The following is a 17,820-nucleotide window of genomic DNA, read 5'->3' as shown; positions in this document are numbered from 1 at the left end:
CCATGAGAATTCAAAATGGAAAATTAACTACATATGGGGCGAACATAATTCCTTTCTCTCACTCCCTCTGGTAACAATAAGCTAGGCTGGAATCTCTCTTGCATGCAATGAAAAGTTGCTTAGCTTTCTCCTCAATATCTCTAACCTGTGGTCATTTTAAGTGCAGGTAAACTTGTCATTCCTTGCTATTATTCTTAGCACTTCTGATTTTTTGTGGTCTTAGGTGAGTTCAAAACCAGAGAGCTTTCTTCCGTAAAATCTCATTTTTTAAGGAATTGAGTGGTTGTAAGATTTACTTTTTCCTTCCTTTTTTCACCATGACAAATAGTTGCCACTAATAGTTAGCACATATTCAACATGTTGCAGAGTATCAGAATAGTTTAAAGAATTGCTGGTATTTTCTAGACTGTTGTAAGTAACCATGGTATTTGACTGTTTTGTTTAATCAATCATAGAACTAAATCTGTCATGAGGATACAGCAAATCTGCAGTTACATCTAAAGATACTCAATATTAATAAGAAGAGTAATTATGGTAGCAACAGAAAGTTCCTCTGTTTTGGAATGCGAATGTTAAGATGTTGTTGTACTGAGTGGTTTTTTCCCCCTGTGTGGGAGTGAGGAGCAGTCTGTGTTGAAAGATGTGTTTTGGCTTGTTTGGCTTGAATTCATAAAAAGTAAGGTTTCTCATTCTGGGATGTTAGTTCTGAAGGCTTGAAATAAACACAAACAAAGCTCAATGAAATCTGTGTTGTTACTACTCTCTTTTTTTTTCTTTTTTTTCCCCTCACTAGTTTTCTTATGAACACAAAGAAAGTAAGATGCCAAGGTTCAAACTGTGAGACTGCTGAAGTCAGCAGAGAGGCAATTTACCGTCAGTGGCAGTGGCACCAAAATTCCACTTACTGCTTATTTAAAATATTTGTTCTTCTCTTCCCTGCAGTAGGTTAAACAGGTTTTTTTTTGAAGACTCACTGGGATGCTGTCTCTGTATATTTGCAGCTAGGGAAAAGCTTGCCTTAGAACAAGCTGGATTTTTCAGTGGATTAATCTGTCCCATAGCTTTGTAATGAGATTATGGTTTATGCTGATTTGTTGCAACAGTACTGGTATATCCAGTCATTCCCATAGCAAAATGCTAATCCTAGAGAAATAAATCTGTCTTCTTGCTGGCAGGCATAAAAAGAATAGGTGGTTGGGAGTCTCTGCTCTCTTGTTAGGTATTATTGGGTGATAGCTTAAGTTCAGCATCAGTTGAATTGAAGCAATTTGATTTTATCAGGTTTTTGCAGAGGGATTGGAAATTGCAGAAATAAAGCCTTATCTCCTTTCTCTTGATTGTGAAATATTTAATGGTTGCCCAGAGCAAAGTCTGATCACAGTGCTGTGAGGCTGAAGGATTACATCAATGCACAAAGTACCCCAGGTAGTAATGTAAGGCACTCTGAGGGTGATGCTGTCCTTCCTCACTGAGCAGGTAGGGTCAGTGAAGCAGACTGGTTTACCCATTCAAACAACTGACAACTGTTGCAGTGCAGCCAACACCACCTGCATTTCATCCAATGGCAAGAGGCAATCTGGGACAAGCTATTTCTTGGGTAGATGCATCTTGCCCAGCTCTCCCTGAAGCCGTGTCCCTCCCTTCACCATGCAAGGTGTAATTGCTGGTGGCAGACCTTGCTGCAAGATGGGTGGCTTTTGGGCAGCACTCTGGGCTGGATGAGTTTGGACAAGTCTCATGGACATTTCCTGCATTGTCTCAGTAGCGAATTGACAAAGCGATGACATGAAACTGTTGAGTTTGCACGACCTGAGCTGGCTCTCAAATAAAAATATTTTTACAACCTCTTTTTTTACCCTCTTTTGTAATTAAAAAGCAACTCTAAACACCAGTAGGTTGAATCTTAATATGACAGACAGCACACAAGAATTTCAACTAATTTTGCCTGAACTTCTATACTTACAACTTTTCTCCACTTCTTGTTTTTGGCAAAACAAGAAAGAATGTAAGTCATATTAAAATCAAAATAACTATGAGTCCTTATGCTGTCAAAGGAAACTTTTCACCCAGTGGAAGATGTGAACTCTGTGCTGCTGATGGAAGGTCAAGTCAGTAGTACTTTGGATTTATCTTTTTTGGAGAGAGGAGTGTTAAGCTGCAGTTTTAATCATGACAGAAATGCTCGTTGATTCCGATAATGGGAAGCAGCACTAATGAATGTGCTGCAGGAATGGAAGCACATGTTGAAAACTACTTGAGAATTTGTTTGAGAAGGAAGAAGAGAAACTGAAAAGTGAGGCTGATTATCATGAGCCCTAAATGCAACTGGAATTTTTTTCTAGATCCTTGTGTTGCAAGCTCAAAAGATTATGTAGCTGAGTATAGAGCCTTCTGCTTTCATCTTTTCCACTATGCTCAGATACATAAAGTCAGTTGAGACCACTGTCAAGCTTTCCTAATGAATCTGCCCACTTTAAATTAAAAATTTAGTACACTACATTATATAGCCCTGAGATGTTTAAATTTTAATGTGGTTTGTTTTGGTTGGGTTGTTGTAAGATGTTTTTTCATCTTACTCCTAGAAACTACAATATTTGCTCCTAGAAATTACAATATTTACCCTTTTAACTTACTGGCAGTCTGTATTTAGACTTTGCATGATACACTCCCACGCAAGTTGTTATGCTTTCTTTTACGCAAGGAAGTTTCTCTGATCAGCTTGATTTTAATTTTTTAATCAACCTTTTTTGTGTCTGTATGGAAAAAGAAAGACTGATCACATGAAGTGGCTTTCAGAGAAGGTTTTTCTTCACTAATAGTAGTGTTTTCTATGATTATGTGCTTTTTCTGCTTCTTCCCATTAGGCACTTTATGCAAGAGTAATTCTCTTGAGCATCTGTTCAGTCATAGTGACATTAAAAAAAAAATTAATTTTTGTAGGTCAAATGTTGCTACAAGTGGGCTTCATCATGTAGCAAAATATTTCTGTTTTCTTCCCCTTCCTTTAAGGAACATTACAATGATGTGAATTTTTTCCCTACAAATTTCCTTTGCTACTTCAGACTGGAAAATTCAGATGCTGTTGTCTACCTAATGAACTTTTTCTGCTGACCTATATCATAGACCAGTGCTTTTGCCAAAGAAATAGCTCTGACAGGCTGAACAGCTCAATGGAGATTTGACTCAGTAACAAAGGATGGTGCCAAGGCTTAAGCAAGCAAACCACCCTAATTTAATATTTATTAGTTCTTTGACACTCATTGAGGTGCGTCTCCATAGATAAAATACCCAGCAGATAGTCTGCAGTATGATGCAGTGTGCAGAAAACAAAAGGTTTGACTTTCTCCCTCCACCCTCTCTCAGAGTTCAGATGGTGTTCTCATAAGGAGAGGTGGCACAGCCTGCTAATTAATAGTAAAAAAATTTGTCCTAATTTAAATATTCAGACTCAGCAAAAGCTTTTTGTTTTTTACCCAAAATGTAAATCCCAAAGTCATAAAAGGAGAAACTCTAAGTATCAGTGACATGATCTGTGGGAGAAGAGGCAGCTGTTGTGCCAGTGCAATTCTGTGGCAGTAATACAGCTGGGTGCTGGAAGTGGTGAAGGATCATGTGCTGACAGCACTGTACAGGCTGGATGGAAGCTGTCCTGTGCATTGTTGCAAGGAACTTGAAGTTCTCTTGCAATAACTTACTGCCCATCCTAACACTCCGAGGGTTTTTTTGTGAATGGTTTTTCAGAGAACTTGCATTCTTAATACTATGAAAACAACATACTCAGTGCAGTGCTGCTTGAGTGCTGGTGGTGCTTCTCTTGGTACCTGAATCAAATGAATACACATTCAAATTAACAGTGAATGCTCTTTGGGATGCAGCCTGGTGTACGTCTTTTTGTTTTGGCTTACTTGGTTTGTGTGAGATGAGAAGTTGCCTTCTGCTGTTTTTTGGTGTGTTGTATTTTAAGAGATCAGAAGCTCAAAAAAAAAAAACAACTGGCTAAACAAGAACCAAAGTGTTGAGACCTCTTTGAAGATTATGTAAAGGATTAGCCCACCAGTGAGAGGAAACAAGACTCTCAGATAAGAATGGCTCTTGAGTTATGATTGATCTTTTCTTGCTTTTGTCTTTAAAAAAATTAAAATAAGAATGTTGTGGTACCAAACACCTGGTGGTACTGCAAAGCATACCTTGGGAAGGCTTGCAGATAGCTGTGATGCTCCCAGACCCTCACTGGCAAGGAGACTAAAGTGTGATGCCTGCAGTTCACAGGTGCTGGGTGTTTGTGACCTGTGTGTGGTCTCTTCAGGTGTGCTGTCTCATCAGTGCTTGGCCCTGGGCTTCCCATTTTTAGATGGCGTCCCCCCTGAGCTTTTGTGCTGAGAGGAGGCCTTGGCTTCGTTTTTTACGTTCTGTGGATCTCCCAATAAGATTAAAAGAAATTGAATTCATCTTAAGGTGTTACCTTGTGCGGGAGCCATGTGATTAGTTATGTCTCTAGAAACACACATTTGGCTTTCCAGAAAGAAGACAGCTTTTATTAGTCTGCTAGTGCTGGGTTTTGTAGGTTCCTTCTTTTGCCATGAAAAAGCAGCACTGGCATTTATATTTGTGCTAGCAGTGTGACCTTCCTCTGACCCAAAACATCTCTTTGCACAGAGCCATGGAAGTCTGTAATACTGTCTTCTTTCTTTTTCTTTTTTTTTTTTTAAACAAGAGATAGATTATAACTTCATTTCATATTGTGTGGGGCTATCCTTTTGTTTTCATGATGGGGTAGGGTAATGTTAAGGTTTATTGTAATGCATGGCTTGTTTGGCCCTCAGCTAGGGAAAACCCAGGGAAGCTGCATGCCCAGTGAAGCAGATAGTGTGTAAGTAGGGCTCCTCAGTGCAATGGGAGCGTGATGAATAAGTGAGAACCTCACTTCTTTCTTTTTTCTGGCTTGTAATAGCTTTGCTTTCTCTTAGCTTTCAGTTGTTGCCAGATAAACCTCCTTCCCTTGTAACATTAGCCACATGCTGACAGTTCTGCCTAATTATTTCACAGTGTAGGTGCTCACCTGTCCAACCAGCCACTTTTTTTTCTAGCTAACACTTCATTCCTAGCAAATGTTGGTGCAAACTCAAGGGGGAATAAGGTTGATCTTGTTCTTTTCTGTGGTTTGGTAGGTACCTGGCTGAGCACCCAGTCATGATTTTTAATATTGCTGAGATTTTCCTATGTAATGATATGTAATGTGATTATGGAACATTAGATGGAATAATTAAACTCACCACCTACTTAACTGACCAAGACAGTCTGGGTGATGCACTTAATTGTACGGCATCTGTTACCTTGCATGCAGATGGTGTTCAGGCTTAATGAAAACACATGGCCCTAAGTCTTGCTGAGTTTTCCCTGGGGTTTTCACAGGCATCTTTTTCATCAATTATTTCACAAAAGCCATCTTAAGTTTCTTGTGAGCTCCCGGTTCTTTTCTGTCCAGAAAGAGCAAATTCAGCGTGCTCGATCTGATGTGCAAGGGAAAGCATTGAGCTCACTTTGCAGTCTCCTGTGATGAATGAGATGAGTGGAATGTGTCCATAACCATCTTCCTGGCAGGAGGAAATGGCATCTAGCTCATCTGGTGTGTGTCAACGGAATCTGTTGCGTTACTGGAACCTTGCATGTGACAGCCTCTCTTTCTCTGAATTACCTGCTTACCTACTATTTTAATGTCTCCAGACGCAAAGCTTGTGCTTTAAGGCAGTGATGCAAACTCTTAGCCACAGTGACAAAGTGTGTGGCATTATAAAGCATTTATATTCCTGTACATCACTGCTTATTTTTAGCAGTGTAGTTTCTGCGAGTGACTCATATTGGCCTGAACATTTTTTAGTAACTTGAATGCTAGTTTTTCAATATTAGGAGGAGAACCTTTAAAGTTTTGTTGTTGGTTGTTGTTGCTTCTTTTCATTTGTTTCATGAATTTTCTTTAGTGGTTGGTGTTGAAAAGTCATTGTTGTCTTTTGGCAAGCAGAGTACGTTGGACCTGTGTGAATTTTCTTTTGTGGACTGTAATGGGACATTAGGAAAAGGCTCATCTCTGGGAAGGTGGTCAGTCACTGGAACAGGCTTTCCATGGAAGTGATCAGGGCACCAAACCTGTCAGAGTTCAAGGAGCATCTTGATGATACTAACCCATATGGTTTAGTTTTAGGCAGTCCTGTGAGAAATGAGCAGTTGGGCTTGATGATCCCTATGGGTCTCTTCCACCTTGAGATGTTCTATGATCCAGGAGGAAGCAAAGAGACAGGAGTGCTCCGACCCTTAAAAACTGAAGTGGTCTTCAGTTCTTCTCCCAAGGCTTTGGGGAATTCACAGATGTTTTGGAATTGTGAAATGCTAAACTAAATGAAAATTTGTGTGTCTTTAGAAAGCAAGCAGTGACAACAACTTGCAGAGAGGTCTCTTTTCAAAAGAAATGAGCTTCTTTCTGTACTGGAGCATAGACATTTATAAACTCAGTCCCTGCATGTAGCTGACCTCTATTTTCTCACCTGGTTCTTAAAAAGTGCAGGTGAAAACAGAATTTTATCTCTGAATTTGTAGGTGGAGGTATCCTGTTCCTCTTCCATCAGTCTTGCTATGGTTGTTAGCTGTTAATTTCAAATTGGAGTGTTTAAAATGACAGAGTCAAGATTTGCTAAATATGGAGGATCCAGTTTTGGAACTGGAAAGAATTATTAAAGTAGTATTGGCATTTAATGTAGGTAGTATTTAATAAGCATGGGACTCTTGATTAAGCAATTACCTTTTTTTAAAAATAACTGTATCAACCAACATGTGAATGCTTTTCCTTTCCTGATCAGTGTTTCCTCCCTTCAGCAAGGGTGGTGTTGGCAATATTAGAGGGTTTTAGGAATTGTACAGAAATGGGTCATGCTGTTAAAAAATTATAGTGAATCTTATTTGCAATGAACGCCTGAAGACCTATTGCAGTGCTACTTTGGTGATGCTGTGTGAAATACCCAATTACTGATTGTGGTCAGAGTGCCTGTGGGAGATCAGCTTGTGTTGGAACATACTGGCTAAGTTTTCAGTTCAGAGGTGTGAGGCTTTTAATCTCAGTGAAGGATGGGTGTTGACATTTGATTTAGGGTTTAGGAGCTGCTAGCGAATCATGGGTGTCTTAGTCTCGGTCATTATTATGAATAAACTTGACTCATATTTTGGAAGCAGGTAGGCAGCTTGGGGAAAGGTGGGGAATTGCATGTGGTTGTTCATTGCTTCTCTTGACTTTTATTTGTGGGGGGATAAAAGACCAGCACAAGTTTTTGCCTGTAGATTCTTTGTAGTGGTTTAATTATATTGTGGGCATGTGGGGTGGGGAGGAGAGAGTGAAAAGATAGAGCAGCTAATCCATACTGGATCATAAGAGACAAAACTGTTACTAAAGATGAGTGGCCTGTGTTCTCTGTTTCCTCATGGCATCTTATTTTTATGTAAGCAGCAGCCTGGGAGTGTGTTGAATAGGTGAGAACCGAGTTGCGTAGCTGGTGAATGTGAGGCTGCCGAGTTCTCTCCCACACAGCTAAAATGTGATTAATGGAAGGCTTGCATAACTTCAGCCACTGCGGCGGGGGGAAATCAGATTGAATGTGTGTGATTGTTTTGCAAGGTATGGCTGGCTGAGAGAAGTGTAAAGAGCTAACTGAGCCTAGGCTGGATTGGCTGGGACAGGAGTCGTGGATTAGGCTGGGTCAGAAGTGTCTCCAGCCTGGAAGGTCCTCCCCTCCAGGAAGAAACCACTTTAAAATCAGTGTCCAAGTCTTATGGGAGAGAGAGAGTAGAAGAAAAAGGAAGAAAGAAGTGAGTTGCTTCGTTGTCCTCAGTCACATTTTCCTTGCATAGCTTGGAGACTTTGATTAGCCAGGTGTTTTTGAGAGTCCTTTAATCCCTCGGTGACAAGGAGCCTCTTCCAATAAAGCAAACCCCAGGAATGTCTCACCTATGGTTAGGAAAGATCAGGGCTTGGTAAGGACAGACCTGCCCTTTGTTAAAGAGCCAAGGGGAGTGTCAACTCCCTGTCACATCTGCTTCACCTTGGCTCCTCCAGTCTCCTGTGGCAAAGCACAAAATTCGTTTCCGATGTAATCGGTTGCAGCAAATAATTGGTGTGATGAGAATTGTGGTTTCCAAGGTTCTGTTTAAAAAAATACAGCTACTTCCAGCTGCAGACTCAATTACGTAGCCACCCTTGGGCCTGCCTTACTAATCTCTTTTTACACTCACCTGTCCCACCCAGTTTTAGTGGAGCAACCACTTAAACAGATCATAGCATGTGAGCCATAGCTGCAAGCACCTTTTCATAATGGGTGTCTTTATTTTCCTGACAATATCTTCCTCAGATTCTTCGAGGGTGACCCATACTGTAATTATTTCCCTGCAATCTTGGATGTAGAGTCCAGCCTCCCTTTAGGTAATATTCTGAAATTATACCTATAGATTGTAAGGCAGAGAAAAGGTATACCAGAGATGCTTTGTGTTTTATTCCAAACTTGTTCACCACTGTCAGTGAAACAAGTAAAATACTAGGTCTTCCCTTAGGTATCACTGGTTGGATTTTGTTGTGGGACAGAATAATTACTTGTTGCCACGGATTATAGGAGGCATGAGTGTAACTCTCAAAACTGAAACACGAGTTTCAAATAACACCATTTATTATTATTATTACTATTACTGTTATTACTATTATTGTTGTTATATTATTATTGTTGCTAATATTATTATTATTACTGTTATTGTTGTTATTATTACTGTGTTTTCTCTCAAAATTGTAAAGCTTTGCAGGAAGCTGAAAGTAATTTTTATACATATTAGAGGTTGCCCTGTGAGCAGAAAACAGGAGATGCTCGAGGTCTGATAATTTGCTAAAACTTAGCAGATGGATAATTCCTTCAGCAAATATATCTGAATTTCTTGGAAAAGAGTTCTCTGATGCTGCATGGTAATTTTGCCACTCTTCCATAGGCTTTATGAGATCCCTTATCCCAGTGTGGAGGGGTGGTGCTTCCCAGGGATCAGGAGCTGTCTGGGCTGCCAAGGGATGTGGTCCAAGGAACACCTGGAAGCCAGTTCATGAAATGGCCTGTTTCTCTGGAAGCTACTTTCTTTAGTGTGGAAAAGGAAACCTTGAAATGTACTTTTATAGGAGCAACAGTAACTGGTACTAAGGAGCTTTGAATACTTTGACTTCTTAATATAATTTTTTTTTTGTTTCTGTTCTGCGCCCCTATCATACCATGGTTAAGAGTTAAAGACACAAATGGGCAAAACAGGAACGTTTTTAAGGTTTAACAGGCCATGGAACAGCAGACCCAGCGAAGTCCATCTATTGGCCCATATCTCTCCCTTGTTTAGCCAGCTCTGAGTTTCTGGAGGAAACAAGCAGAATCCTGCAGCCAAAGGGTGTCGGAGCAGATGGTCGTAATGGTCTCTTCTGATTTAAAATCTTAACAATTCTCACACACACCAGTTGCTCTGTTTTAAATCGTGTAGGAGGGTGCTTTCTGATAGAATGGGAGCATGAAATCAGGCAGGAATGGGGTGTGTAGAAGTTGTTGCCTACGGTGGAAGAGTGCCTGTTGAAGGCAAAAAAAAAAAAAATCAGTGGGAAGTAGCTCTCGTCTGCAGAGATTGAACAGAGGAAATGTCTGCTGCCCCAGGCTGAGGAAATTCTCATTCTTCCACTGACTTTTAGGAATATCAGGACAGTGAGGAGAAAGTTCAGTTTGCTGTAGTAGCTGAAGGGGATGGATTTTTTCCAAACTTGATTCCAGGACTGAACTATTTGCGTTATTTTTGGCTGTAACTGCAGAGGGCTGGTGGGAGAGAAGGAAAATGAAATTGAAAGTTTCATTTTTCTTGGCCCATGTTTAGTGTCTACTGAGTGTTCCTGAAAGTCTAAGTGACTGCTTCAAAGACACCTGGAGAAAGGCTGCTTTTTTGTGTGCTTAATGCAGAAGTGTACTGGGCAAGCTTGCAGGTGTGTGAGAGCAGTTCTGTGACGATACATGGAACAGTTTCCTGCTCTGTGAAATTTTGTTCATGTATCGTATTGTGCTTGAGATATGTAGCTGGTACTTTAGGTGGTCTGTGTAATATGGCTCTTACAATTTCTGGAAAGACACTCTAGGGGAGTGCCTAGCAAAGCATTCAGAGGGGAGGTACTCTGCAGAAATGCAGAATTGTTAGATGCAAGGGAATAAGGGAGAGCTGGATCTTTGACTGTGTTTGGGATGGGTTTGAGAAATACCAGAATACAAGAATACAAGAGAGTGCTTTAGAAAGGTGAACTACAACGTTGTCTGAGTAGGCTTCTGGTTGAATTCCAGTCTGAGAAGGGACATAGATGTTTGTGAATTTTTTTAAATTTACATTTATTTATTTATTCATTTCTTTTCCTTAAGTGATGGGATCAAGTTTATAGACATCTGAATGGCTAATTAAGCAGTGGCTTGCAAAGGGATAGAATGACAATGATGAACTCTCTGAAGTGTGACGTCCAGTTACTACTGTATGGTAGTGTGATGCTTCTCTTTTAAAGCATGATAATGTGTTGGGTTTTCTTTTCCTTTATTTAAAAATTAAAGGACCTCTCAAGTATTTGTATTGAGTGAGGTAGGCAGACCGAAATAGAAATATGAAAAGTGTGTTTATGCAGAAAGTTGGAAAAGGAGACCCAGAGCCACTTCTCAGTAATCTGGATTGCATGTCTGTGATATTGTATGCGTGCTCTGAGGTATTTTGCTTCATGTTTGTTTTCTGGAAGGTAAGGTGCTTAAGTTGCAAAAGTGAATACTGGATAGAGTTGAAGTTTACTTAATTGAATTTTTAATTACCAAAAAGTCTGAAAAAAAATAAATGCCAATAAGAATAAAATGCTTGTTGTGATGTGTTCCTGATTCATCATGCAGTAAGTGTGGTTTGTTTTATTTTTTAAAAACCCTCTACATCTGTTTTACAGGAGAAACTGTGGAAGGTCTTCGGGAGAGCGATTATCTTCTGATTCATTCGTGTCGGCAGTGGACAACAATTACAGCTCACAGTCTGGAGGAGGGTCACTACGTCATAGGGCCAAAGATAGAAATTCCTGTACATTATGCAGGTAAAGCTATTGTTGACCTGAAATACAAATTCAAAAATAATTAATTGCCTACCACTTATACTAATTACTATGTTTGTGAGAGTGAAGCTAAGCATCTCATGTGTTAACTCACATGTCTGTGAGTTAACTTTTTAGTAATGTTACAGAGCAAAAGATACTGACTTGTTCATAGGGCTGCTAAATAGATGTATTTCATTGAGCAGCACATTGACAGAACACGTAGCTGTGTAGAGGAATTGGTTTTAATTTGAGCATAATGAGTTGCCAGCACTTCTCATGTGTGAATGTGGAGACACAAGTGTGAAAGTTTGAAATTGCCTTGAAATATTTGGTCAAAGATGGAATAGATTTTATATTCAAGCTGGAGGGGATTTTCTGATATTTCCATATTTAACACCAGGGACTCTTCGTAATAATGCTGCTGTTTTAAACTAATGCTCCTCAGTAGTGCCTTGTCTTTGTCTGCCTTCTTGGGTGATAGAGGAATAGTGTTGTTTCAAGTAGCTATGATCCAACTAATCCATATTTATTTTATGATTTCAATGATTTCAAATTATTTTTACTTTCCTAGGAAATTATTTTTAATACTGCTGTTTAGTGTTCTTATTCACAAGCTGAACAGAACAATACAATGTGAGTGGGAAGTGCTTATCTTACAACAGTAGACAGAAAACTTAAAAGCTGGAAAGTGTGAACTGAAAGAGCCATGGCTACAAAATAAAGATGTGGGCTTAGTCTTTAATTAGTCTTCTGTATAACCAGTTATCAATTGAATAACGTACTTGGCTCTGCTACAGTCTCCTTTAAAACGCTGTGCACTGAGGGTGTGCTGAGCTGGACAAGACCTGGCTGAGTTGTTGTGTGTCAGTCACAGCAGTGCTGCAGCTGCAGTGGTGCACCCTATTCCAGTGATGAAAATTACACCACTTGCCTTCTTAGGTACTGTTTCTCCTTGGAGTTCACTGCTGGCACATTAATTTTTCTGAGATACGTTTTAAAGCTTTGGTCTGGTGGCATATAGTGTCATAATGTATGTGGCTTCAAAACTCGCTGAGTTAACTTTCTTAGCACAAACATTTTCTAGTGCTTATGCCTAGTAATGTAGACTTTTATATTCTTTTACACCTCCTGGTTGCATAAGCTGCAGTGGTGTGGACAGATAAACACTTCACTTCCTTCGAACTGAATACCGTGTTTTAAAATCCTCACATTGATTCCTGGAAGAAGGAGAACGGAAAATAAAATGGTAATTGGCATGAAAGAACATCTTCAGGGGTTTGCTGAAGTCTTGGTTTGGTTCTTTATTTTTGAAGTTAACAAAGATATGCTAGGCAGGGTTTCCTGACTCTTCATGTTTCCATTCATTCATATCTTAAATTTACACAGACACCAGCAAAATCAAAATCTATCCCCTGAGATACTGCAAAAGTGTCAATGTGCTTTTCTTCCTGACTTGTGTTCATGCAGGAAAAGAGGATGTGTTAGAGGGGGTGTTAGCAAAATACGTTTTGCTCTCAAAGAATACTCCCTGCCACAAAACCCTCATTAATGACATGAAAATACCTGAAAGTTCAGAAGCTTCCACCTAGTGAAGGCACTTACTGAACACGTGATGAGCTCCAATGTTGCCAAAGGAACTTCACAAAAATGGTCTGTGCTAACTTGCAGAACCAGAGCATGTCTGATGGGCTTGCCTACATGAAAGGAGAAATGAATCTACGTGTGTGAAGGACTAGTTAGAGAAGCATTGCAGTCTGGCACTTGGATGCTAACATCTAAATGCAGTTAGAGGTGCCTTCCATACCCTAAAGATTAACTTGTGCTGCTGTGGAGTACCACGCAGAGGTCTGTGAGCTAACCCTGAGTGTGCTTTTAGTGCTGCACCGTGCAGTGCCTCATGTTCCCTGTTCTTGGGATCCAGAACCCCTGCTGGAGAGGCCAAGTTTAATGGAGCTGCCTAAGCTGGCTTGCTGGGCTGGGTGCTGACCTGGATTATAGGGCTGCTTTTTGCATGGTTAAAGTTTAAGCTTCTGCCAGCTAAGATGTACTGCCTACCAGAATGACCCTTAGAGATGGGACATAAGAGTTCATTGAAGTGACTTTCCATGTTTGTTTTGGCTTTAATGGTATACCTTTTTTTGTTTTTTAACCCTAGAAGAATTTCAATGTCACAAATTGCAGTATGATATTGGTTGTATCAGTTGAGCAGGAAGAGACGCTAAAACTGACTTTATTTTCCTGAGATTACAGTTTAAGTACCGCAAAGTCACCACTCATCTATAAATATGAGCATAAAGTAAATCTTAGTTTGCTACTTGTTAAATCAGGTTTTGCTGCCCTTATTAAACAATATAATAGAAAAATACAAAACAAATACAGTAATGCCTTACTAAAGAAGAGGAATGCTCTATTTTACATTTCAATGAAATTTTGTTACCAGAACCTGAGTTGTGCAGTCTTGCTGGTGGTGCTTTCGCTACTATGAAGGTGCTACCCTGGTTGTTTCCTTTGGTGGTAGCAGACATGGTTAAATTTTGCTGTTAAAGATCATATATGACAGCTGTTAATGTAACCATTCTCTCTTGAATATTCTCTCCAGCCTGCTTCTCTTTAGAGTAAAAATTAATGTAACATCAAGTTATATTTTTATGTAATTAAAACCAAATAACTAATGTGTTTCTGGCACCTAAAACAACAGAAGTCTTCGCATGCGTATAGAATGGAGAGCATATCAAAATTAATGCCCTGATAGTGTCCTGTCTTAGCTTGAAAGAATGGGTTTCACAAGAATCCAAGGTAAACCATCACAGCAGATGGACCTGCCTTTGGTGTCACTTGCTTTCATCAGGTACACAATTCACACTTGATTCTTATGGGAAGGTCTTGTCAGCTCTCTGTCTGAACTACTTTAGTTTTGTTCCTGGTACTCTGATATCCCTAATTTCTACTCTAAAAGCAAGTGTGTGTTACCAATACCCTCCAGCTGATGTTAAATATTACTGTTACATTTTGCTTAGGCAGCACGGTAACCTTTACCTTGGTAAATGTATCCCCCGGTAACCTCTGGAAAATACTGGTTTGTGATCTCAGTTTGGATACTTTTCATTCTTCTGCAGAAGTTCTGCATAGAAAGATGTGTCCCAGGGATATGCTGCTGACCACATCTCAGATGTATTCTGTGATAACTCAAAGGCACTGGAGACTCTCTCTCAGGGTTTTAATGCTGTGGCTCTTGGGTGTTGTATGATTCTTCTTGCATTACCTTCCAGGACTCTACAGCTCAAAACTATCCCAAGTGTTTCTGAGGATTCATCAGCTCAAGCCACAGAGATGTTCTGCTCTGACTGTAAATGGCTTGGGCTCGCTCTGTTGTAAGTGCCTGTGCTACGTGGCCACAGTTGTTTATGTGTGCAGATTATTGATGTGAAAGTGGATGATCAAGTTGCATGTGGTTGCTTAAAACCTGCTGCACAGGAAAAGTGGCACAGGAGGCTGGGGAATGTGTGCATACCCCCACCTACACAGTGCAGCCTTTTCTTTCAAAGGCCATGCTAGTGTTGGTGAGTGCACGCCATGAAAGGAGAAAGTACTTCGGGATGAATTGGCAGCATCTAGGTCATTTTGCCCCAAATACTCACTCCCACATTTAATCAAATCATAACAGGACTTTTAATGTTGGATTTTTTTAGGGCCTTATCTCTCCTGTTGCAACTGATGGTTCATTTTCTCAACTGTTTGGTTTTTTTTCCATTCTGAGAGGAAAACTGTTCCTTTGAGATGATGTTTAAAAAAAAGGACAAACACATAAATGTAAAAATCCTTTTCTTTTTCTGTAGTCTTCTACTCAGTTTTGCCCAGAGTTTGGAGGGAATGACTCTTATGTCTCTGCTGCCATCTGTGTGCACACAGGAGGCAATTAATAACAAAAATACTTCTATAAAGATATTAGAAAGTAACACCCTACTCCAGGGTGTGTCACACATCCAGGATGTTGAAAATATTCCTGTGAACTCACACCTCCCTGCCACAGAGTGAAGGTGTGCAATTGCTAATACAGAGTAATCACTGGTGCCCTGCTCTGGTTGCTTACCTAAGTGTGCTGATAGCTTTCTTAATGTCTTTTAAATGAGGAAATATAAAACCTTGTCATGTGAACCTTCCCCAGGTGGGGTGCTGGATGGGAATGAGTCAGAAGGCCCTCCTCTGGTGTTGGGACTGGTGTACAACAAACACCGCACTGAAACTGCTCCTACTGGTTTGATTTGTTGGTGACGGAGCCTGATGGGCCTGCTCCTGCCTGTGTCCTGCTAACCCAGAGGAAGATGCTCTCTGCAGGTGTTCCCAGGAGTGAGCTTGCCTTGGCAGCAGGAAGCAGGACAGCTCCCTGAGATCTGGCAACCTGCAGCTGCAGAACTTTCTGTCTCAGGTCCAAAGGCACGGCTGCCTCCAAGGCACAGTTTGGCCGTTCCTCTAGGCCTGTGCTATCCAGTCGGGAAGAGCCATCCCTTGGACACTGAGGGAGGAGAGCATGGTGTGAGTTAGGCATCTCCCAGTTGTCTTGAGGTGATGGCAGTGACAGCAGCTGCTGTTCCTCATTAGCCACCTGAACCTGCTGCATCCTGGTTTGGAAGGTCTGGAAGAGCTCATTTTTCCTTCATTGATGCTGAGCACTCTTAGATGCTTGCAGTATGTTGGGTCTTCTGTAAGTTTGCTGTAGAGTTCTCTTCCTGGCCATGGGGAGAAGAGCAAAAATTAGACTGGCACACATCCTTTGGTATCAGTATTATGGTATCTGCTGCCAGCTTGTGTTACTTTGGGGACAGAGCCTGCTTAAGTTCAGTTCGGACTCTCCACTCCCTCAGATGCAACTTAATGCGGTCTGCTGCTCAAGGAAGGTGGTGCCGCACAAAGAGCGCTTTGTCCGGTGCTTTGCCTCCCTGGGAAGAGCGGGTGGTGCCGGGGAAAGCTATGCCTGCTCTGAGTGACTTGTGCAGCACAGCTCCAGTGGGTTAATTTTAAGTTCAAAGAGGTGGGTGAGATCTAAGGCAGGGAGGGACACTGCCTTAGAGACAGAACTGAGTAAAGAACTTAGGTGAGTCCTTTCCAGGCAACAGGCACACCACTCCCTGATATGAAATGTTTTGCACTTTAATATGTGTTTTGCTTTGAACGTAACCTGGCACTGAGCTATCACATAGTTCTCCTGAGGCTTTTGTGCTCTGCAGCTGAATGTCACTTTCTAGAGAGCAGGGCCCAGATGCAGTGCTCCTGACAGAGGCAGGTTGCCATGTTTATGTGGGCTGGTAAATGATTAATGAATGGATATCCTCAGAAGAAAACCAAGAAAACCGTCCCACAGATTTAATCCCCACAGTAGTCAAGTTTTGTTTTGTTTTTTCTTTTTTTCCTTGAAAAGGGTTGTGCATCTGAAAAGTAAGCAGTGGTTTGAAAACTTCTCACAAGTACTTCTAATAAAAGAAAGCATTGCCACCAGCATACAGCCTTCAAGCTTTTAAGAGATAGATATAGCTTCTGTAGGTCTGAATACTTGTCTGTGTGAAGTTTCTTGAGAACAGCCACCTTTCTCTCCCCTTAAACATATAGAAGAAAGTGTATTTGGTATTCATTTAAAAGTCTGATTGTGAAGTAGTGGCTGAATATTGCAGAAACTTCATTTCATTGAACAGTTTGTACCGCCTCAACTCTGAGATCAGTAATGTCCACAAGTTTTGTAATTGCTCATACAGCATCATTACGTGCTTTTCTGAAAATGTTTATGCTTTAAAATATATTTATTGGCTTGATTTTAGTTTGTTGCTACCTCATTTTCCCCACAAAGACTTAAGTTTTTTTAATTCTAGAAAATCACAGCTTTGTAGTCTGGAAACTCTTCAAATTCCTGACTTCTCAAACCTGTCACCTTGAAAAACTGGATGAACTCTTCTTATATACAAGCAAATATCCATATTCCTCTTCTTTTTTCCTCAGAGAGTTACCTTCAAGTTGTCAGACTTTCCCATGGTCTTGTCTGTTATTTCCTTTTCTTGCCCATTTAAATTTTGGCAAATACTTCTCCATTGATCTACAGTGCAATATCAAATTGCAGAATCAAAATGCGGTCAATGAGATTGCTGGCAAGAATGACTTATTTCTTTTGCATCTCTGGGTGCACTTGTTCTTCCTGTTCTTCCATCTCCCCCTACTAGCCAGTCTGGTGAAGCAGCAGCTTTTTTACCTAATTTTAATGAAATATTCCCCTTATGTCAGATCACCTGCATTGGAGAATCTTGTCTACTTCGTGCTTTGTTTTGTAACTGCTAAGGAAAATACACATATATTTTCCTTTTTAATTTTTTCCCATTTCTTCTAGAGTTGTGTGCTGACAGCTTCCCAGAATATGGAAGCTATGGACTAGCAATACCTTTTCAGTGTGGAGAGATGATTTAAATTTACCATCAAGTGAAACAATGCTGTGTAATTCTTCACCGGGTTGCACGGCTGAGAATCTTTCACTTTTGACTTCATCCCTCTGGACCCAGCCATACTGTTTTTGCAGTGTCTAGTTTCCCTAAAGTTACCATCATCAAAAGTTAAAATCGGCAGACTGTGAAACTGTTTCTTTCTTTGTGTGCATACAACCGTATGTCTATGAGAGATTCCTGGTATCCCCT

The 17,820-nt window shown here is 40.5% G+C and overlaps 1 protein-coding gene across 2 annotated transcripts in view; it reads left to right on the top strand.

Annotated features, from left to right (window-relative positions):
* The window catches only part of GAREM1 (GRB2 associated regulator of MAPK1 subtype 1), a 101,603-nt gene that overhangs the window by 11,621 nt on the left and 72,162 nt on the right, over positions 1 to 17,820 (top strand). Inside the window, exon 2 of one of the 2 annotated variants that reach the window (XM_033065691.2) lies at positions 11,009 to 11,149. In XM_033065691.2, coding sequence (XP_032921582.1) covers positions 11,009 to 11,149 — 141 coding nt within the window. Of the gene's footprint in view, positions 1 to 11,008; positions 11,150 to 17,820 lie in introns of those variants that run through there. The other variant, XM_033065703.1, reaches the window with a different exon arrangement.

This window comes from Catharus ustulatus, chromosome 1 (genome assembly GCF_009819885.2).
Source record: "Catharus ustulatus isolate bCatUst1 chromosome 1, bCatUst1.pri.v2, whole genome shotgun sequence".
NCBI lineage: Eukaryota > Metazoa > Chordata > Aves > Passeriformes > Turdidae > Catharus > Catharus ustulatus.
Note: the sequence above shows the minus strand (reverse complement) of the source record. Positions and strands in the feature narration are given on the sequence as shown.